This window comes from Lepidochelys kempii, chromosome 16 (assembly GCF_965140285.1).
Source record: "Lepidochelys kempii isolate rLepKem1 chromosome 16, rLepKem1.hap1, whole genome shotgun sequence".
Taxonomy (NCBI): Eukaryota; Metazoa; Chordata; order Testudines; family Cheloniidae; genus Lepidochelys; species Lepidochelys kempii.
Window position 1 is genome coordinate 19130876 of NC_136395.1, and position 22639 is coordinate 19153514.

General features: G+C 42.7%; 2 protein-coding genes across 4 annotated transcripts in view; both read left to right on the plus strand.

Moving 5' to 3' along the window:
* GFI1B (growth factor independent 1B transcriptional repressor) overlaps window positions 1–22639 on the plus strand; it is a 528613-nt gene that overhangs the window by 93806 nt on the left and 412168 nt on the right. The gene's annotated exons all lie outside the window — the stretch shown is intronic.
* Window positions 44–22639, plus strand: part of CFAP77 (cilia and flagella associated protein 77) — a 105847-nt gene continuing 83251 nt past the window's right edge. Inside the window, exon 1 of one of the 3 annotated variants that reach the window (XM_073313870.2) lies at window positions 44–900. In XM_073313870.2, the coding sequence (XP_073169971.1) occupies window positions 865–900 (36 nt within the window). In that variant the 5' untranslated portion in view covers window positions 44–864. Of the gene's footprint in view, window positions 901–4235; window positions 4449–22639 lie in introns of those variants that run through there. The other 2 variants (XM_073313869.1, XM_073313868.1) reach the window with 2 other exon arrangements.

Here is a 22639-nt window from a genome sequence, read left to right on the forward strand (position 1 = left end):
CGGACCTGAGGCGGAACGGAGCTGAGTTCCTCTGTCACGGGCTGGCGGCTGCGCTGCTTCCGCTCGGGAGGGGAGAACGCGGGGCCCCGCCGCGCCTGCTCCTTAGCGGGCTGGGCCTGGCCGACTGGGCCTGGGCTCCACCTGGGCCGATCCCCTCCCCCCCCGGGCCGGGCCAAGCCAAGCCAAGCCCCCCCTTGTCCCGCACGGGGCGCTGCTGAGCCCATCGGCTTCGTCCAAGGGGAAATCTGCACAGCCCGACGCGTCCCACGGAGGCCTCAGTACACATGGGTCCCGTTCCCCCCCCGCCCCGGTTGTACATCAGTGGTACCAGAGCCTAACAACCAGCCTGGCACCCTGCCTACAGCTTCCTGGAAACCTGCCTGGGGAGCTGCTTTTGTTGGTCAAGCTGGCAGGAAGGTCAAAAGTAAACACGTGGCCAAAAACTGTGTTTTACAGATTTCCATTCTCGCTTTGCCTGAGCAATACAGGTGAGAAAATATTTTAAATCGACCATGTCATTAGCTGGTGGGAAGGCCTGCTCCTGCAAATCACTTCACCCGGACACAATAGTGCACCTGCCTGCAGTACAGAAGTTTCAAAGACTGTTTTTTTAAAAAAAAAAAAAAAAAAAAAGAACTTGCACAGTTGAGGTGCGTGGTGCTCATTTGCTTTAAAAAGCTAAAAGCAGAAATATCCATTTGCCTGTCACATCTGGTCAAAAGCTCATCCAGCATGATGATCATCAGTGATCTGAAGTGGAACATCCAATTAGGATGTTTTGATGTAAAAATGCAGCTAACCTTGCCGAGTGGGCATTTTGCTTTTCTGCTTTGTCCTGCCGATCACAGCGACTGGTAAAAGTGTATGTCCTGCTTCTTTTCGTGGTTGCTGTTGGGTCAGGTGAGTAAAAGATTTGCTTAGCAACAACATTTTAAGGATGCATTTCCTTCAGAAATTAAAAATTTGAATCTTTCAGTGAGGATTATAGCAGTCAGATTCTAGTGGGGGTATAACAACTTTAGGCTGTGATCCTGGAAAGACGTACACAATTTGTTAGGCTCAAATAAATTTGTTAGTCTCTAAGGTGCCAAAAGTAATACTCAATCTTTATACACAGATACTTAATTTTATGCACTGTGAGCAGTGCAAAGCTAAGGCTAGGCACAAGTCTTTTTAAGATTGGAGTCTGTGTTTTTTTGAGTAATCTATAGTTGAATGTATGCACAAGGTTTAATGGGGCTTCAGTAGTATTTGCCAAAAAGATGTGTTGGAAGTATTACAAGGAATCTAGAATTTTCACTCTGCTTCTCAACTCAGTGATTAAGAAGCCTTAAAATCCATGCATTCTTTACAGTCCAGGACACAACTGTATGGATTGGTATTTAACAAACTTTGGTGTGCAAGTACCTTCATGCATGAATACTACTCCAAAGCCAGGGAGAAATTTCACTAGTTCTTTAGCTTCTAAAAGTTAAGAAACACAGATGCTTGCTAAATATTGAACAGACTTCCTGAGAAGAACAAAATATCCCCGCCCCGTGTCAGGGACAAGAGCAAGATGGCTAAAATAGATAAGTTGAGAAAAACAGGAAACAGATGAATGGAAGAGATGACATGTATTACTGTGCGTGATCTGTGCATGATTGATATGAAGGAACCAATTAGGATGTTTTGATATAAAAATGCAGCATGCATATAGCATGAGAGATCAAATATGGACAAGGAAAATTAATGATTAGATATGGGCATCGTGCAAATGTACAGGTTATATAAGGGTATAAAATTATGTGAACTATTGAAAACAATCAGAGCAATGCAGGACACACACGACTGACCCAGTAAGGACGTGGTGATGAAAGAAACCGCCTACCTGCTCCCCAGGACTGGTAACTGATCATTATCCTTTCTCGTTTTACTTATGCACTTATATTTTATGCTTGAAGGTAGTAGTATATTGTCCTAAAATTCTCTTAATAAAGTTTTGAAATTGATTAAGCTTGCTAAATTGGTGTGAACCATGTTTTTCCACTCAACAATATTTAACCAGATATTAACAATAGATCATAGTATGAGTCCAGTTCAAGGAGAGTGGTAATGTGAGCAGTTCCTCAATAGAATCATCCATGTGTGCTTCTTTTACTAGTTACAACTTCAACTCAGACATCAAATGGCTCTCCTCTTGTCCCTCCCTCTCTGACAGTCTTGCTGCAAGCTAACAGCAGACAGAATTCCAGCAAACCCTGATGAGTCTACTTTGACAGCTTCCCATTTGCCAGGCAAATATCTTTTACTGGACCAACTTCTGTTGGAGAGAGACAAGCTTGCTGAAAAGCTTGTCTCTCTCACCAACAGAAGTTGGTCCAATAAAAGATGTTACCTCACCGTCACCCACCTTGTCTTTCTGTTAGCACTTTGTATTGTCAGGTTGGGATATAATCAGTTCCCCTGTCATTTGTTGAGGCATTCACATGGAATAGAAAGGACCGAAAAAAGAGGATTATAAAAATACCAGAGTTGGCTGGGGGTGGAGGGAATCAGCTATATTACAGGTTCCAGGTACTACCTGATATGTTTCCCCCGTAACTGACTAGGTTTCTGGGAGGTGGTGTCCCTTGTAATGTTGAGCTAAGGCAGCCATTTAATCTTTCCATGGTTTTGGGGGAAGCAAATTGTCAGTTTTCAGAACGGAGAGATAAATAGTGATGTCCCCCAGGCGTCTGTTCTGGGACCAGTCCTATTCAACATATTCGTAAATGATCTGGAAAAAGGGTAAACAGTGAGATGGCAAAATTTGCAGATGATACAAAATTACTAAAGATAGTTAAGACCCAGGCAGACTGTGAAGAGCTACAAAAGGATCTCACAAAATTGGGTGACTGGGCAACAAAATGGCAGATGAAATTTAATGTTGATAAATGCAAAGTAATGCACATTGGAAAACATAATCCCAGCTGTACATATAAAATGATGGGCTCTAAATTAGCTGTTACCACTCAAGAAAATGATCTTGGAGTCGTTGTGGATAGTTCTCTGAAAACATCCACTCAATGTGCAGTGGCATTCAGAAAAATGAACAGAATGTTGGGAATAATTAAGAAAGGGATAGATAATAGGACAGAAAATATCGTGTTGCCTCTATATAAATCCATAGTACGCCCACATCTTGAATAGTGTGGGCAGATATGGTCACCGCATCTCAAAAAAGATCTATTGGAGTTGGAAAAGGTTCAGAAAAGGGCAACAAAAATTATTAGAGGTATGGAACGGCTTCTGTATGAGGAGAGATTAATAAGACTGGGACTTTTCATCTTGGAAAAGAGACAACTAAGGGGAGATATGATTGAGGTCTATAAAATCATGACTGGTGCAGAGAGAGTACATAAGGTCCTGTTGTTTACTACTTCTCACAACACAAGAACTGGGGGTCACCAAATGAAATTAATAGGCAACAGGTTTAAAACAAATAAAAGGAAGTATTTCTTCACACAACGCGCAGTCCTGTGGAACTCCTTGCCAGAGGATGTTGTGAAGGCCAAGACCATAACAGGCTTGAAAAAAGAACTAAATAAGTTCATGGAGGCTAGATCCAGCAATGGCTATTAGCCAGGATGGGCGGGGATGGGGTCCCTAGCCTCTGTTTGCCAGAAGCTGGGAATGGGCGACAGGGATGGATCACTAGATAATGACCTGTTCTGTTCATTCCCCTGGGGCACCTGGGACTGGCCACTGTTGGAAGACAGGACACTGGGCTAGATGGACCTTTGGTCTGACCCAGTAGGGACATTCTTATGTAGGTTGGGCCCGGGTTTCCTCCTCCATCTGCTGCTGCTTTGGAACAGCAAAAGGCCTGTCAAAGGGCCAGTTCCCCAGCAGGGCAGCTGCAGGGGTTAAGGATGGAGGCGGGGTTAGTGCCTGGGACCCCCCCGCCCCTTAGTAATTTTCCCCACGCCCAAACTCTTCCTTACTCTATAGAGCCTGTTAGCGTCCTTCGTTGTCCTGGCAACGGGCCGCTCCATCACTAAGCGGGGGGGCGTCTCCTCACAGCGGTCCCTATTGGGCCCCCCCCCCAGAGCTGTAGCCCCGGTGTGGTGGGTCTCAGGGCCGGGGTCTCTGCCTCTCGTCTCTCCCTGCGAGCGCAGGGTGCCTCTGCCCCAGGTGGGGGGGTGTCTCCGCTTTCCCACTCCCGAACCTCCCCCACCCCCCGCCGCGTGGTGCGGTCTAGGGGGCCGGGAGCCAGCGGCACCCTGTTCCCGAGCGCCGGAGCGGGACCCCCGGCCATGGCGGCGGCCCCCAGCGGCCCCAAGGAACGCCCCCGGCGCCGCAGCGCCAGCCAGATCTGCCCCCCGCCGCGGCGGCCCAGGACCCTGGCCGAAGTGCAGCCGGGCAGCGAGAACGAGCGGCTGGGGGTGGCCCGAGACAGCATGGTGCAGAACCCGCTCATAGCCAAGGTGAGGGGGCCCCCCTCAGCAGAGACCCCCCCATAGACCCCACCCAGCCTGGGGGATCCCCTGCCCCAAATACCCACCGTCCCCCACACTGCACAGTGAAGACCCCACTCATAGCCAAGGAGAGGGGTAACCCTCCATAGGAGCCCCCAGATACAACCCTCCCCTATCTTAGAGCCCTCCAGGACCCTCATCACTCCATCCTCCACCCTAAGTGAGCAATCCCTCCACAAGTAGATTTCACACTTCCGGGGGAGAGCATGGTGTAGAATCAACTTGTTTTCAAGGTGAGGTACTTGGGTGCCCACCTCCTTGGAAGACACTCCATCCATGTCCCCCAAGGATAAGAAAAAGCCTCTGAGCCACACACCTCTCCCAGGGGAACAGAGAGCTAGTTCCTGAACTCTCATTCCTGGAGGGGAGGCTCCATGGTTTCCCAGTCCCACTAAGGAGTCTCCCCACTCAGCAGAAAATGATCCAGATTACACCACAACCAAAGTACCTCCCTCTCCCCCCAAGAAGGGGTAAATAGAAATGCCAGATTATGTAGTAGCAGGGTAAATTTACTATATGACTGTGATAAAGACCAGTGACCTTGATCTCCTTGACATAGTAAAGTTGCTGAGCAGTGACAGCAGGTTTGTAAGTATTGAATAGAGGAGCAGTGCTTGCTGGTGCAGTTTTAAACGCTAGAGAGCAGCATTTAATACATTTATATCATGCAATGGTGTCCTGCTCTTACTAATGCTGAGATGCAAGCGATCTCTGAAAATAAACTCTCCAGGCAGAGAGGAGTTGTGAACATACTCGTTAAAATACAATTACTTACTAATAAATGTTGGTATTTTGAAACAAGCTTTCCATTGGAGTAAACAATTTTAGATCTGTTAATTTTTCAACAATAAACAGAATTTACACTATAACAAAAACAATTACAAGGGTACTAGTGAAACAAACATCTGCCATCCGTACTATAAGCTACAGAGAAAATGGGTTAGAGATCATACAGTAACCAAGAGAAGGAGGGAATAGTTGTATGTGCAGGGGTAGAGGGAGCCTATACTGATCCCATGGCCACCAAAACTGCTAAAAGTTTTCAGAATGAAATATTGGGTAAGGGGGAGACTAAAAGAAAAGAAATCCACATATCTATATAGTAGTGACAGAAAATGTTAATTCTCTTTCGCTTTCTCACTCAAGGAGATTAGTATCTTTTCATTAATAAGCAGGAACAGGGCTTATTGGTCCAAAAATAGTAATGCAATAATAGTTTGCCTTTCTATAATACCTTTCATCTCAGGATCTCAAAGCATTTTATAAATATTAACTAACTGAGCCTCAACACCCATGGTAGGTAGTTAAGGGACAGACAGAGATCATAAACTCCTGAAATGCAGGTGCTGGATGTGGTAGCTGTTTATCAGCACCTAGCAACACTAAACAATAATGGAGGGCAAGAGGTGAAGAAGAGTCCTGCATCCAGTTGTAAATTTAGAGGATGGATTTAGCTTAGCCAGGTATAAGGCCTAAGCTGACATTTTAGCCAGAGTACTAGGGTTAAAACCACGGCTGAGACCTCCAGACTTCTTGGCCATATCAGCTCAGCTTATGTCTTTCTGAGGTGGATAAATTGAGCTTCATGCAGTTTACTGTGAGTGCCTTTCAGACTAGACCTTAGAAATGGAGGTTCTGTGTGGACACTAAAGATCCTAGGGTACTTTTTGTGGCAAGGTTTGCCCCAGTGTCCTTGGGCAAAGTATTATTTCCCTCTACTTTTGTGCCTTGTGTTGTGTGTCTGTTATTTATCTTCCATCCTAGACTGGCTGCATTTCAGTACTCGTGTACATACATAATTTGTGCTTTAGGTCGTCCCCTTTCTCTCCCCACCGCAGTATCTTAATATATAAATAAGCCAGAACGACATCCACAAAGCTTGTCTCAATGGTCAGATCCTTCACTGTGCCTCAGGTATCTCTTTAGAGCAACTGTAAGAAGAGAGAGATCGTTCATTTAAAAAACAATTTAACTTTGCCAATGATAGCAGGAAAAGGATTTCAGGGGGGGAATAATCAATTGGGAGTGGGAGGTGTTAGAAAATGAGAACTTGGCAAGTTTGCAGCTGTTCAGGGCTTGTGGGACAGTGGAAATGGGAATCCCGCAGTAAATATCAAACAGTGTAGAAACGTCTTAATCTGAGGCTTTAAGGTAAGAATGTGCTTATGGAGAGAAGGGGTTGAGAACTGTTACTTCTCATTTAAAAACAATAGGATGGAGAAGGGCACAGCCTACATCACAAGTGGAAATGGGCCCAAATCAAAATTTCAGAGCAGAGCACTCCCCAAGCTCAGCTTTTCCCTAGTTACAGGTGAAAAATGAATTGCTGATTACATCTTACTTGCATATCCACATAAGTTACCACAATGTTGAGCATGGCTGGCATGCTCTCAAGGTCAGGACTAGAATAACAATGGGTGCTGACTGCACCTCAGCACTGAGGTACAACACCCCTGGGAGTTAGCTCAGGGAGTGACAGAGATCACACACTGCTAAGATGCAGCCACTGGATTTGGTAGCTGTTTATCAACACCTAGCAACACTAAACAGGGATGCTTAGCATCCTCTGAGAGGATGACTGTACAGTTAGGCTCTTGCTTCCCTGGTTACTAAATTCACTTCAATTTGAAATTATTAAAAATGGTGTGTGTGACATTTTTCTAATCTCTGGCTTTTAGGCTTTCCTTTTAGTACCATACTCAGAAAGAGTTTGGTAACCAGACTTCATCCATTGAGTATTCAGAGAGACTTGGTGCTGTTTTAAATTCTTCTCATGTTACTGCTGAAGAACAAATCTCTTGCTAAACATATGTTTGTGTATATTTATAAACACTCATCACTGTTGGATCTGAGCACCTTGTAAACTTTCTTGTAGGTCTCTTCTTTTGAATGAGACATTTCAGACTAGCCTTTTTCTGTCACCTTTTTCTTCAGTCATATTCATGTTGGTAAGGTTCTGCTTCTTCACAGAAATCACCAAAGCCTGACTTTTGGGGGGCATTCCAAGTCTTTCAGCATTTTCGTAGACACTGTTTGTATTACTGTTGGGCCTTTTTAAAAAAAAAGTGATTTCAGTGAGTGCCTGCTCCATTCCTCCTCCTGTTTTGCATCTAATTTAAATGGAATTTATATTTAATATCATCAAAGCAGTATAAGTAAATGGAGGGCTTGTCATAAACATAAGCAAACAGCAGCTCTGGGACCCTGCTCTTGAGGGGCTCCCGCAGCCTGTATGAGTTCAGCAATTCATAGGCCGGCTCTGTCACCCCTTTGGCAGTGGATCCAAAGCTAAAGGAAACCACTCACCAGCAAATTCCCACGCAAACTTCAGCACTGGGGCTTGTAGCCTGATTTCTCTTCCGCAGCCTTTCTGGAACTTTGGGGCCCTGCACATCATAAGCTCAGCCCTGAGCAGACCTCAGTTTTGTAGGTATGAAAGAGTAACTGATTTGTTTTTCCCCCTGGCAGCCACTTGAATTACAGCTTTTGTCCTCTTGATGGCACTAGCAGAATAGCCTCAAGGATCAACCAACTCCTCGATTCCCAATCCTCAGCTAAGGGCTGGAAAAAAATGCTGACCTATTCGTGTTCCTCCCTGCAGTACTGTGGGGCTGTGATTGCTTCTTGTTACAGGATGAAGGGGAGACGCAAGGTCTACCTCAGTCAATGCCAAGCCTCTCTTGAGTCAGCAGCATTGAGCAGTTTGCAAGCAGTTTGACTGTCTGTGTTTTTTGCTCTCTCCCCTTGGGGGCAGCCTCTCCTGCTTAATTTCCTCATTTTACTACAACATACAGTGGTGCCATTCGCACCAATACAGTTCAGGTTGTGTCACTGTAGTTAGGGCTTGAGTTCCTTTTATAATCTCGCCCACCCCAATTCCATGGGGTGTATAGTTTAGCCATAAAAATTCAGGGTTTTAAACATAATCTAAAAACTTCCAGCCTTCCAGCAATTCATTTTTTTTCTTTAAAAATCAACTTGGTGATTATATAGTGGGAGTGAAAGAAAAAAGTAGTTTTATTTTTTTGCTTGTATCTCAAAACCAACTTCATTTTATAACCTGAAAATCTGAAGGCTGTTAACTCACTGGATCCTTCAGCTATGTTATCGAATGACAGTTCCTTTTGTTATAAGTGGAATTTGCCTGGGACAAGTTTGCACTACATTCCTTCCCTCCCTCCAACTAAAATTTTAGAAGTATTTTTATAAGGACAGATGTTAACAGATCACTATGATTTTTCTGTAATAAAATGAGTCAATATTTTCCCCCTTTATTAAAAAAGGTGTTAAAGAATTATGTATTTATTTGAGAGTTAAGGTCATGCTCAGTTAAGCAGTAGCTACCGTGTATTGGGTAAAAGCACTTTTCACAATTAATGCACATGCTTTACATCAAAACAGGCATAAACAACCAATCTGCTGGATAAATTGTATGTTTACAAAAAATATAAATTGGGATAATCCTGTCATATATGTATCATATATCATAACTGATATGCATTTGTAACCCACACAACATTATTATAGAGACAAAGCTTACACTGAAGTCAATTTAAGAACTACAGAACTGGGCTTAGAGTTACCTGTGTCACTACCGCTCAGCTGATATGATTTCTTGGAGGAGCCAAGAAAACACTTTGCTCAAATCTAGCTCCAAGGCCTGAGTTTATGTCCGGTACTGTTAGTGCAGAGGAGCGTGGCGATGGGAGTCCTGAACTGGTAAAGGAGCAAGCTTTTGCATAAGACATTTTAAAAGGGTTTTCTCTGTCTGTGTCTCTGATATCTCTGCAGGTGGCAATTAAAGATCCTATAGCACTCTTTAAAAAGAATGGATGATAATCTTGGTATCCTGGCCAACATTCCTTCAGTCAAAGCTCTAAGGCTGATCCTGGGAGTTGAGGTTATATAGCACCTTCCAAAAACTGGTCTTACATTGGCTGAACGTGTAATGTTTACAGTCCAAAGCTATTTGTGATCTGAGATGTAATTTGAGAGAGACGGAGAAATGCACTGCATAGAAATCACATTTTGTCCCATGATATGGGTACCAAAGCATGTGCTTACTTGTAAACCACTTAAAGGGGAACTTTCAAGAAAGGAAGCTCCAGACTTGACTACACCAGGAATGAATGTGACCCAAGACACATACTAGTTTGCCTCCATTGAGTATCATAGAAAAGCCAGATGCAATTTTTTAAAAAGTTACTTCAGTGTCAGCAAGCAGCAGCTTGGAAAACAAGGATGGAAAGAATCCAAAAGGTCAGAGTTGCCACACAAGAGCCCTGTGCAGCTGTGGCCTACTAACCTTGAGAGAGCTACTTTTAAAATGCCTAAATATGCTGGCCTCCATGAACAGGCAGGTCTGTCGGGGTCCCAGAACTCAGGCTTCCCCACCACAAAAAACACCAGCGGTTTGCTAACCCTCTAAGAGTTCCAGAATCATGAGTCAACCTCCCCACGATCATCAGATTGGCTTAAAAAGCATGACATTTTAAAAGCAACAGATCTTAGGTTATTTTTATTTGCCTTCTGTTGTAGCATTCTGGGGCGGTGTCACATTTTCCAGCTTTTATCCATAGCCACAAAGGCTAGAAACTGCCTTTAAACAAAAAATGAAAGCTAGGATACTCAGGCAATAACTTAAGTACATGAGCTGAGGCTTTATAAACAAGTAAAAAATATCACAAAACTTCTGATAAAATCATGAGAGATGACAATGCAGATCCCATCACCATTAGTCCTGCAGTCACAGTGGAGAAATAATGGATTAAGTAGGCCAGGGAGACTGAACTTCCATTCCTTCCAAGTCAAAGTGAGATAGTTTGGGTAAAGCTAGCCCTGCTGCTGCCCTTGCTATGGCAATTCTATGGATACACAGAAAGAAAAGGAGTACTTGTGGCATCTTAGAGACTAACCAATTACCATTACTATTACCAGCAGGAGAGTGGGTTTGTGAGGGGGTGGGAGGGGGTGAGAAAACCTGGATTTGTGCTGGAAATGGCCCAACTTGATTATCATACACATTGTAAGGAGAGTGATCACTTTAGATAAGCTATTACCAGCAGGAGAGTGGGGTGGGGGGAGGTATTTTTTCATGCTTTGTATGTATAAAAAGATCTTCTACACTTTCCACAGTATGCATCCGATGAAGTGAGCTGTAGCTCATGAAAGCTTATGCTCAAATAATTGGTTAGTCTCTAAGGTGCCACAAGTACTCCTTTTCTTTTTGTGAATACAGACTAACACGGCTGTTACTCTGAAACCTATGGATACACAGAGTACTTCTATTTCCAGGGCCATCAATCCAGAATCTTTCAGCAGGGGCTCCACCTGGTATGTAGGTATCTAATAGGCTGGAACCTTTCCCCAACATGGCATTCAGATTTATTTTTTCCAAAAAGCCTCAATAATATTGCTATCAGATACTCCTAAACAGTCTGATTCGTTACAGACTATGGAAACATGGAAAGTCACTCCAGGAAGTAATTTTGTTTTCAGGGGCATAAAGGATAGGGAGGAAGAGGAGGACAAGAAAGAAAAGCCATATTGCATCAAGTTAAAGTTATAGTACACCCTGCAGAAGTCAAGGAAACTAAGTTAAGGAAAGACATTAGCTATAAATATGTGTGGTGGGAGGGAAAGGAAAAATAAATCATAGTCCAATGCTTTTTCAGCAACAACAACTTGTGAAGGCTAGGGCTATAACAGGGTTGATAAGAGAACTGGATAAATTCATGGAGGTTAAGTCAATTAATGGCTATTAGCCAGGATGTGTAAGGAATGGTATCCCTAGCCTCCATTTGTCAGAGGCAGGGCCGGCTCTAGGCACCAGGGCTCCGGCCATGCCGCCCCTAGAAATGTGCCCCCGCTGCCCCAGCTCGCCTCCACTCCACCTCCGCCTGCTCCGCTTCTCCCCCTTCCCTCCCAGGCTTGCTGAGCGCGAAACAGCTGTTTGGTGCGGCAAGCCTGGCTGGGAGGGAGGGAGAAGCCGAGCGGTGGCAGTGGTGGAGCAGAGGTGAGCTGGGGCAGGGAGCAGTTCCTCTACCCCCCGCCCCCATAACTTCCTGCGCTCCCCCCCACACCTCCGCTCCGCTTGCTCCCCTGAACACGCTGCCTCTACCTTGCCTGAGAGGGAGGGGGGAGAAGCGGACGGCGAGTTCAGAGGAGCAGGTGGAGTGGAGATGAGCTGGGGGGGAAGGGGGGAGGAATGCAGCACACCCGGGGGAGAAGGCAGGGCCGGGGATTTGGGGAAAGGGTTGGGAAGGGGCGGAGTTGGGGTGGGGGGCATGGAAAAAAAAGCGGGGCGGCAAAAATCCTAGAGCCGGCCCTGGTCAGAGGGTGGAGATGGATGGCAGGAGATGGATCACTTGATCATTAGCTGTTAGGTTCACTCCCTCTGGGCACCAGGCATTGGCCACTGTCAGTAGACAGGATACTGGGCTGAATGGACTTTTGGTCTGACCAAGTAGGACCATTCTTGTGTTCTTATTTCAACTTATAAAATGTACTAATCAAGGCTATCTCTAAGCACACCCGTGAGTTATTGCAGGGTTACTCACCTTCATTTGCAGTTCGGGCCTCTGTAGCACACCTGCATCCCAGCATCGTCATCTTAACCGTTTTTTGTGTGTACTGTAATCATCATGGATTAGTTTCTTGTACCTATAGTTAAATCCGATTTCATATCTTCACCCTTCTTCCCTAATCATTCTCTTTTCTTAAGCACCCACTGCACAGTTATATCCATGTGCCATGGTGAAACTGCAGCTGTCAACTAGTGTCACCAACACCCTCTGTCTTTGCATGAGCCAGTGTTACAAAGTCAAGATGTTCTCCTTAATCTTTGGCCACTTGGTTTCTCACCATTTTCTTGGCAAGCGCAATCACCCCAATAAGTAAGTCATGCCTATTTAATGCACTGAGATTCAAAACTGCATTGCTGTGCCTTGTGACACTATTAGATTTACACCTTCACACTATTATTTATTTTAGAAATTTCTCCATAATTGTATCAGGGCACATTTACAAAAAATTATAAAACAATATTGCTAGCAACTGGTAAAATAACCAGATCCCTGCTCCTCCTCCTTCTCAGATTAACCTAGGGTGGAATCCTGCAATTTTCACTCACGTAGGGAATCTGTACACAGCCTTGTGAGAGTAGGAGTTGGAGGATTGGACCTTAAGTTACTAAAATAAGGGCTTCCTTTTAAAAAGGATCATCGCTACGGAAATTTACCAACATGTTCATAACACAGCACATTAATGTTCATATGCATCTTAAAAAAATTGTGTGAACATAGTGTCTTTGTGAAAGGTGACAGACTGACATATAGTAAAATCATCACCGTAGCCAAACAGATAGAGCATATGCAGCAACCGTTCAAGGTTCTACTCACTGCCTCATGTATGTGCCTCCCCCTGTGACCTGGAGGGACCAAATCTAGGAGTGAAATGATAGTTAACATAGGAACATAAGAATGACCACACTGGGTCAGACCAATGGTCCATCTAGCCCAATATCCTGTCTTCTAACAGTGGCCAGATGCTTCAGAAGGAAAGAACAGAACAGGGCAATTATCAAGGGTTCCATCCCCTGTCGTCCAGTCCCAGCTTCTGGCAATCAGAGATTTAGGGCCACCTGGAGCATGGGATTACGTCCCTGACCATCTTGGCTAATAGCCATTGATGGATCTGTCCTCCATGAATTTATCTCATTCTTTTTTGAAGCCAGTTATACTTTTAGTCTTTCCAACACCCCCTAGTGACGAGTTCCACAGGTTGACTGTGCGTTATGTGAAAAAGTACTTCCCTATGGTTATTTTAAACCTGCTGCCTATTAATTTCATTGGGTGACCCCTGGTTCTTGTGTTATGTGAAGGGCTAAATAACACTTCCATACTCACTTTCTCCAAACCATTCATGATTTTATGGATGTCTATCATTTCCCTCCGCAATTGTCTTTTTTCCAAGCTGCATAGTCCCAGTCCTTTTAATCTCTCCTCAGATGGAAGCTGTTCCACACCCCTCATCATTTTTGTTGCCCTTCTCTGCACCTTTTCCAATTCTAATATATGTTTTTTGAGATGGGGCAACCAGAACTTTGTGCAGTATTCAAGGGTGTACCAAGGATTTATATAGTGGCATGTTGATATTTTCTGTCTTATTATCTATCAGTTTCTTAATGGTTCCAAACATTGTTAGCCTTTTTGACTGCCACTGCACATTGGGCAGATGTTCAAGACTTCAGAGCCCATTCAGCTTTTGACATTAGCGTGGAGGCTGCCAGTCAGAGGGCCAAATGTGGCATGGCGGTTGTTTATCTGCCATGATCTGGACTACAGAGGCATTCTAAGTAACTTCCCCTTAATTATCAGTTTTGTTGGTTTAAGTTATTGTTCTCTTTCCCAATTCCTGTATCGACTCAGTTATTCAGAACCAAGAAATCTCCTCTTCAAAACATCTTAAGGGGCCAAGTCTTAGCTTGCCTTAGTCATGTGAGTATTCCCACTGATCTAAATTATACGACACGCATGAGTGGAATGAGCAGGGTTTGGCCCAAAGTCTTTGTTTATTTTATGTTAATTATTCTGTTTACCCAAATTCTCTGCATGTGGTGCCTTCTGTACCTACCACTCAGGGACACTGAGGATGAATTGGTGTTTGTGCAGCACTTTGAGTCCTAAATATTATGATTATATTATTGCCATCTAAGGCCAGCATTACGTTTTTAAAAGTGTGTTCCAAGAAATCTACAGAGTGTAGCTCAATAATTAATTAGATAAATACATTAATGTAGGGCTGGGTAGCTGAGTAATCATTCGACTGGTTTTTGAGCTTTGTTTAACCAGTCCACTGACTTCTAAGGGTTCCCTTCTCAGCATGATCTGATCTAAATTTTTAAACATAATTTATTTGGTACCCAAGAAGTTAAACTCCCAGTGTGCTTCAGTGCTGTCCCACATCTTACATGGTCACTGCTGAGATTCATAAAGCATTTCAAAGTAGTAAATAAATATTCTTTACAAATGAAAATGCTGTATTTTTCTAACAATAATTTAAAGGCACATCAGGGTTCAGGCTAGAAACTGACAAATGTGGGTCAGTGGACAGAGGAGTCAGTTACTAGTAGCACATTTAAATGGATAGTTGCTCGGCCGAAAGGACTGCATAGAGTATATAAAAGAGTGAGCAAGAGGGAGTTTTGATCCTTTATGTGAACCAAACAATACAAATTGGTGAGACCAATAAACCCATAGACATCACAAGGTGAAAGCCTTTATGTTGGTGAAAATCTCATGTGTTTATCTGTGTAATACAATGGAAATAAAGACTCAAAGATGCTTTGATTTAAAGAAGCAGTATTAAAGTTAGGCAGTACAATAATAACCATTAGACTGGATTGTTGTAATAGTGTAACCATAATGGTAGTGTTGTCATAGCAGAGAACATCTACACTGCCTCTTGTGAGAACCTTCAGTGCTGGGAAATCTCAAAGAAATTAAGCTAAAGGAGGACAGAACATAGCTGGAAGGGAAAAAAGGTCACAAATGGAGCAATGCATAAAATGAGGCTGCAGTGCCACTAAGTGCAGCTGGAGCGGTGTCAAGGTGTAAAGTTTTGTGACAAACCTAAGACTTGGACTGTGTCTTTGAAAGATTGAAGAAGCTTTTGGGCTAGCAACCAGTTTATGGTGTGGACCTAAAACTGTGCCAAACCAGGGTGGTGGTTTTTTTCTTGGTGTTCTCAGATTAATTCAAATTCCAAGTGAAACTCAGAGGAAGGGAGCCCCTTTTAAATAGAGGAGAGAGGTCTTCAGAATCGGCCAGCACCACTCAATTTCTCACAGTTCTTTTTAAAGTTTATTCCCCTCTACTAGTTCAACCAAATACTTGATGATACCACCTTGTTCACAAGCCTTTCTCCAGAGGCAGAGTACCCAGCAGTTTGCGAGCAACACCTTAGACTCCACTAAAAGAAACTCGTAAGAACACAATAATGGCCCTACCTTCTGGAACAAAAAAACACAGCACCTCTGGAAGAGCAGGCAGAAAGCAGGCTGAGCATACAGTAAAAAAACCTGAAGAGGCTCAAATAAGGAATTGCAACATCCAGAAGAAATAAGCACTACACAATGGGGAAGGCAAGAAAAATTCTCAAGCACACAAGTATATTTCTAGTTTCCTGGAGGAAAGTCATAAGAGCATCTCTTTATTTTTAGAGGATTTACTACAGTGAAAATAATTTGTCCATCTTTTCTTGTACTGGATGGCAGAAGATAGATCAAACCAAATGCCATTACAAAGGTCATAGGGACCAATTTTTTATTTCAACATTTTGAGAGTGAGTCACACTTTCTTAAAAGGCAAAAACTCCTTACCATGCTAATTCCCTTAGGCTAGGTATTATGTTTATTTATTGTATCTAAAATCTTTGTAATCTTGCAGTAATGATTTAGTTCTCACCTTGGCCACTAACTCTATATAGATTTCAGAGTAACAGCCGTGTTAGTCTGTATTCACAAAAAGAAAAGGAGTACTTGTGGCACCTTAGAGACTAACCAATTTAAGCTTAAGTGAGCTGAAAGTTTATGCTCAAATAAATTGGTTAGTCTCTAAGGTGCCACAAATACTCCTTTTCTTTTTACTCTATATAGATTACACAAAGTCCTGAATTTTCAAGGATATTCTGACTTTAACTTTTACAATTCTTTAAAATAAGCTACATTGTATTGTAACTTTTTGTTTGCATTTGTTTTGATATAGAATTGATTTAAAGTAACACTGTCAAATGAAACTTGGACCAAAATTTTAGATAAATAGATGGGTAGAAATATATATTCCATACCATGTTTATTTTATATACATATATTTTAATACCAGTAGAAATATTTATTCTTAAACAGACATCCCCTTCTGTGGTTGTAACCCAAAATCAGAGCACTTAGAACCTGCAAGTGAAACTTGATTAAAAGTAAAAGTGAAACTACCTTCACTACCTAAATTCTCAAGGTAAGAGAATGGCAAATGTTCAAAGTGAGCTAAAGACTATTTAGTGAAGAGCAATTTGGATTTTTTTTAAAAATCTGCTTTCATTATGCTTATGCTTATAACGCAGATAAAGAGATTTCTTTGTTTGCAGTATGATTTTTAAGCTGGCAATGTCCCTTTAAGTTTGTTTTGCTATGACTCATTCAGCTTGCCTCCATGGTTGCTACGTGTCCCCTTCCATAGTCCCATGAGACACCGATCAGCTGGCCAGGAGGCGATTGTAAGGACAATAATTACCAAGTATTATGGTGTGTTAAAGCACTAATACACACTGAAACGTAAGTATCCTCTCACATCCAAAAAAAAAAAAAAGTATCTTGTTCTCTCTCTATATGTCCACCCCTTTCTTCCTTTCCTTTTCCACCCATAGCCACTGTTATGGGCTCCCTCGCTATCTCTGCTTCCATAATCAGAGACATAAAATTGTTATCAGATTAGCCCAAGCAATGAAAAGCACAGTCCCAGATCACACTCACAGTTAGTTAGCATTTAGATAGGCTGGGACAGGGGTCTGTACAATAGGCATCAAAGCTGAACTCTTGGTGCAGCAAGAGGGATTAATTTCTTTAACCAACATGCCTGATCTGGCCTATCTCATTACCCTGCCTTGTCAGTGTCGATGTTAGATTTGATTGAAGATTATACCATTTAGGCCTTTCCCCTGTTTTCCACAGAAATCAGGCCTATTGAATTGCACATTCTTCCATGGGCCCCCATCAATACTCAGTGGCCTGAGCCTCTAATTCTGCTTCATTTAAACTTCATCAACTTTTCCAATCAAGTGGAAGGATCTGAAATAGGCTCCGTAAGCAGAAAGGCCTTTTTTCCTTTTGTCAGATAATTTATTCTGTTCTCTCCCTCCCCCGCCCCGGCTCTCCCCCTCACTCTCTTTTTCTTCTTTTCGCTCCCCTTCCCTGATGCTGAAAATGAGATTACAGTATTTAAATGACTATGATAATCAATCGGGGGACCTTGAGCCAAGATTGAGGTTAATTTTTCTTAGCAGAACAAAGAAGCGTGATGCCTTTGGGGATTTGAAGGTGCAATCTGTGTTTCATGCTTGTGGTTTTTCCCCCCCTAAAATTGCAGTTTTAGGAGTCTTTTCTTGTTACTAACTAGGCAGTTGTTGTGATTTTTAACGGAGGCAACCCCTAAGAGAGAAGAAATGTAATTTTGAGTTGATAAACAGCTAACGGCCTTCCATGAACAATTTTAATAGGAAAAAAAGTCACTCACATAGTGTGACTACAGATCTAATGAAAGTGCTATCATTTACCTTATTTATTTTTAAACATACTTTGAATAATTTTCCACAGTGTTATAGCTAGTAATTACAGCCTACATTGTGCCACTGTAAACTTTTGAATGAATAGCCCTTTCATTCAGCTGTACTCTGCACTTTGGCAGCTTTTTGGTACCTGGAAAAAGTTGAGACTTCATCATGTTTTTGCTAGTTGGAAATAGGATCACTTTGATCTTCCTTAAAACCCACACAGAAATGTCTTATTAAATTCTTAGATAATGTATTTTTAGTTGTAACAAGTGGCCATTCACTCCTACAGCCCTTTCCCCTACCTTTCTTAAGAAAAGGAAAAGAGAAACATGTATTTCTTTGCTTCCATCCTAGCTGTCTTGTCAGGACTGTTTTACATGCTGCCACCCAATGTTATCTTTTATTTGTGTCAGGAGAGAGGATTTGACAAGTTCAGTACACAATGTTCATTTGGCAAGGCAAATTTTTCATACCAATTTTGAGTAGAAAATGAAACCATCTTTCAACAGAATGAGCAACATCATTTTTGGACAGACTTATTATGAGGGGAAGGATTGCAAAACTTTATTTCCCTACACAATCCTGAAAATCCTGGAAATAATGCATTTTGTAAAAAATGTACCGTTGTTTCTTGAGGCAATCAATTTGTTTTAGAAATAAAAAATCACCGCAAAACGTAGTCAGGAAAGTGCAGCCCCTCTGTGCTAATCAGATGCTGCTGAAATTGGTTGCATCATAGATAATGTGGCTTTGTTTCAAATCTTTTAAACTGGCAAAAGGTTGGGAAAGGCAGATTGACTACAGAAATGTGTCAGCGTTCACCAAGAAGAACGTTCATTAATCCATAGCAGTAAAAGATGAGAGATTCAAAGGTGCCTAAGGAAATTAGGTGCTACCTCCCATAGAATTGCAATGGAATCTGGGTGCTTGACTCTCTTAGGATCCTTTGAGAATCCCACCTGTAATTTCTGGCTGTAGTAAGAACTGTGAACAATCCCATAACAGGAAAAGTCTAGTGGTAAATTCTATTGTCTCATTGTTTCCATTTGCTCCCCCAACTGTATGTATCCACCTGTTGTAATTTAGATTGTAAGTTCTATGGGGCAGGGACTGTCTTATTGGTCTGTGTTTGTACAGCACCTATCACCAGTGGGGTCCAGGACTGGGACTCCTAGGTGCTACCACAATAGGAATCATAAATAATAAGACTTTAGATAACGAAATATTTACTAAAGACCAATGTGTGTTTAAAAATGATTGGTCAGAACCATATTTTAGAAACACCTATCACAGTTTAAATATCTCCAGTGAGGTTTAGATTCATCCCAGTGCATGGGGCCCACACCAGGTTCTGCCTGCCATTTAAGTACCACATTAAACAGCTTAGGACCACATCATGCATGAGCTACATGTGGCCACAGGAGCCCACCTTTGGATGTTGTGGAGGGCCTCAAATGAGCCCTCCGCAGATGGTGAATTTCACCCTCTGTAAATAGGTCGGTCACCTCTGTCACCGAGGGGATTGTCATTATAAAAGGTGCTTCCTAGCAAGGCCGCATTTGATGCAGGAAGGAAGGACCCTGCTTATCCTTTAGAAAGTAGCAGAAATTGGAAAGATCCATGCTGTTGCAAAGAAAGTTCGTAAAATAACCAATGTACTTATTTTAAAAACATTAAAGAACATATCTTACAACAAGCTGTAATCTTTCAGATTTCCAGTGTTTTCTATTTTCTTGCATCCTCACATTGCCAAGGTGATGGCTTCCTGTATGATGGTTATCCTTTTTAAGACATTTTTTTCTACAGCAATGTAGCACATGCTCCTGCTGCCATTGAAGAAAATGGGAAAACTCCTACTGTCTTCAGTGGGAGCAGGACTGGGGCTTTACCCTTCTTTCTAACTAGGGTTATGGTGACATTCACTATACCTGTGTAAGAGCACTGATAGTTGGGGGGTTTGTGGGGGGAAGGGAGGGGAGAGATGGGCATGTGAAGTGCACTTTCCTAACCCAGAGTCAGGGTGTAGGGCTGTAACAGAGCGTCCTCTGTCCCTCAACCCCTACAGCCACTGGCACACAGAAGGAGCCATAGCTCCACGGGCTTCCTTGTGAGGGGAAGTTAGGGCTGCTGGATCCTTGTAATTCCTGATCCAGTGACCTACCCCCAGCATAGGCTTTCCACACCAGGGCAAATGTCACTCTTTGGGATTCCAGGCTTAAGGTCAGGCTTGACAAAGCCCTGGCTGGGATGATTTAACTGGGAATTGGTCCTGCTTTGAGCAGGGGGTTGGACTAGATGACCTTCTGGGGTCCCTTCCAACCCTGATATTCTATGATTCTATGATTCTATGATTCCAGTCTCTCCTGTTATACTGGAATTTTCTCCAATGGGGATGTGCATGCAAGTGTAGATTCCTCCATGCTAGGCCCTCTGCACCTGTAAGCCTTTAGGGTTTGATTCTGCTTCTGGGAAATCCCAAGTGCCACACCTCCCACAGTGTTCAATGAGAGTTGAGAGCACTCGGCACATCCCAGGATAGGGCCCTTAATGAATTTCACCCCTAATAAAAGAGGAAGTGGCCCATGGATCCTAGTTACTATGTACCTGAAAGAAAGCCTCACGTAGCCTTTCAGTTACCAAACTCATTTGGGGCAATGGTTTGCAATGACATTTTCCTCTCTTTAAGCAAATGTTGACTCACTGCGGGGGGGGGGGGGGAATTAAAACTCCATTAGACGTCGCAACATTGTACTGCAGACCCCATTACAGTGACTGAGTTGCAATTAGTTGGTTTCCTCAGATATTACTTAATTCAGAGAAGGCAAGGGTGGAAGGGAAAGACAAGGCTGAGCTAAACAATAATTTCCTAACATGACAGAATCTAAATAAACTAATGAGGTGATGATGCAGGTTATTAATCTCAATAGAAAGCAGAGTCAGGAAAAATATTGGGTTCATAACAGTTAAAAAAAATTTAGTAGAGTTAGTACCTATTCCGGTTACAGTCCCCATAAAGCAATCAGCCTGTGTATACAAAAATGGATGATGTGTTAGCACATTAATTATATTTTATGTGAAAATCTGCCACTTTAGAGGATAACCAGCCCTTACTTTTGTTTAGCTCTAGGGTTTGTGGTGTTGTCCTATAACTTTCTAGCAGCTGGGTTTGGGGTGGCTTCTGCAGATTTGTTGACTTCAAAAAGTTTTGTTAATTTTGTGTTGAAAAAAAAATTAGAACACAGTCACAGCAAATGGAGACACCAAGAATAAAAATGTGCTGTCATGAGTAGTCATTTTGTAACAGTCGCATCTGTAATATATTCCATGACGTGGTAGCCATGTCGGTCCCAGGATATTAGAGAGACAAGGTGGGTGAGGCAATCTGTTTGATTGGACCAACTTTTGTTGGTGAGAGACACAAGCTTGGAAGCTTGGAAAGACAAACCTGTCTTTCTCACCAATAGAAGTTGGTCCAATAAAAGATTAACTCACCCACCTTGTCTCTCTAATATTTGCCATGAGTCAAATGCCACCCGCTGCTTCCCCACTACTATGAAACACCCCCAAATCACAGCATCTTTAGTTGCACAGGGAGAGAGGCAGATCAGAGAAAAGCCATGCAAGAGTGAATCTGTGATGTCACTCACTGAGGACTTCAAAAAAGGGGCCAAATTGTGTGGCCTGTGGATCGCCATAATTTGTCCATCCAGTGTACTCTGTTCACAGGGGCATTAGGAGCTGTTTCTCTCTAAGGCACCTATTTCTCAATTAGCTGAGCATCCATGGACTATAATAGTGGCTGCAAAGCAGCTCTCTCATCCTGCTGCCAGGGGAGCAGGGAGAGGATTTAGTCTCTTCCAGCTCTAATGTAATTCCTCTGTGCAAGGCTCATTTACTCAGGTTGTGGGGGCAGGAAAGCATTTGACTCTATGATAATAAATAAATAGGCCACATGATGTTTTAAAAGATACTAAAAGAAAATTACTGAGTGGATGTATGTAATTTTTAATTTAAAGTTTTTACACAAAGTTATTATTTATCCCCACCCCCAGTTTTTAGGTGAATTTAGCACTTGTACTCACTGGAAATTGACAGCCCTTGAAACCGTAGGCTTGCAGCTTGGGCATCGGCAGTGCAAGCTTCCCTCACATTGGCCCCTGCAAATATACCTTAATTTTGATGATCAACCTCTAGTGACAATAGTTCAGGTTGTGTGACCCATTCAGTCCTTGGTCTGTCTCCAGAGATTGCCAGTTAGTGCAAGCTGGGGTGGGGATGTTTGTGGTGTGCTCACTGACCACTGGGAAGCAGACTGACACCAAGCTCACTTTTTTTAAGGATAATATTTTATTTATTGATTTCAGGTCATTTCCAATAAAATATTTCAATTACAGTGTCTTGACATGTATAAATATCTATGTTATTACAACACAAATATTTAACAGCATATTGTATATTCATGGAACATTGCTGTATCATTTGTTCCCCTTTTTCAGAATATTTAAACAAAACCAAAGCTTGAGCTATGTATAATTTAACCGTTCCTATTCACTTTTTTAAACCTTTATTGGGAAGCGAAAATTTCCTGGGGTTGGGATAGAGTTTTGGGAGATAGAAAGTGTGGAAAATTAGAGGAAGAAGGGTATGTAATTCAGTTGTCCTCTTTGTGTGCCCTTTTTGACTGACCAAGCTCATTTCACAGAGGCTGCTGAACAGCCATCAGAGGTCACCACCTCTTTCAGCCACTACTGATCTAGGCTTGATTTGAGCTGAAAGGTTCTATTATCCCACTCCCAACCTCTTGAGCCATCATGTCC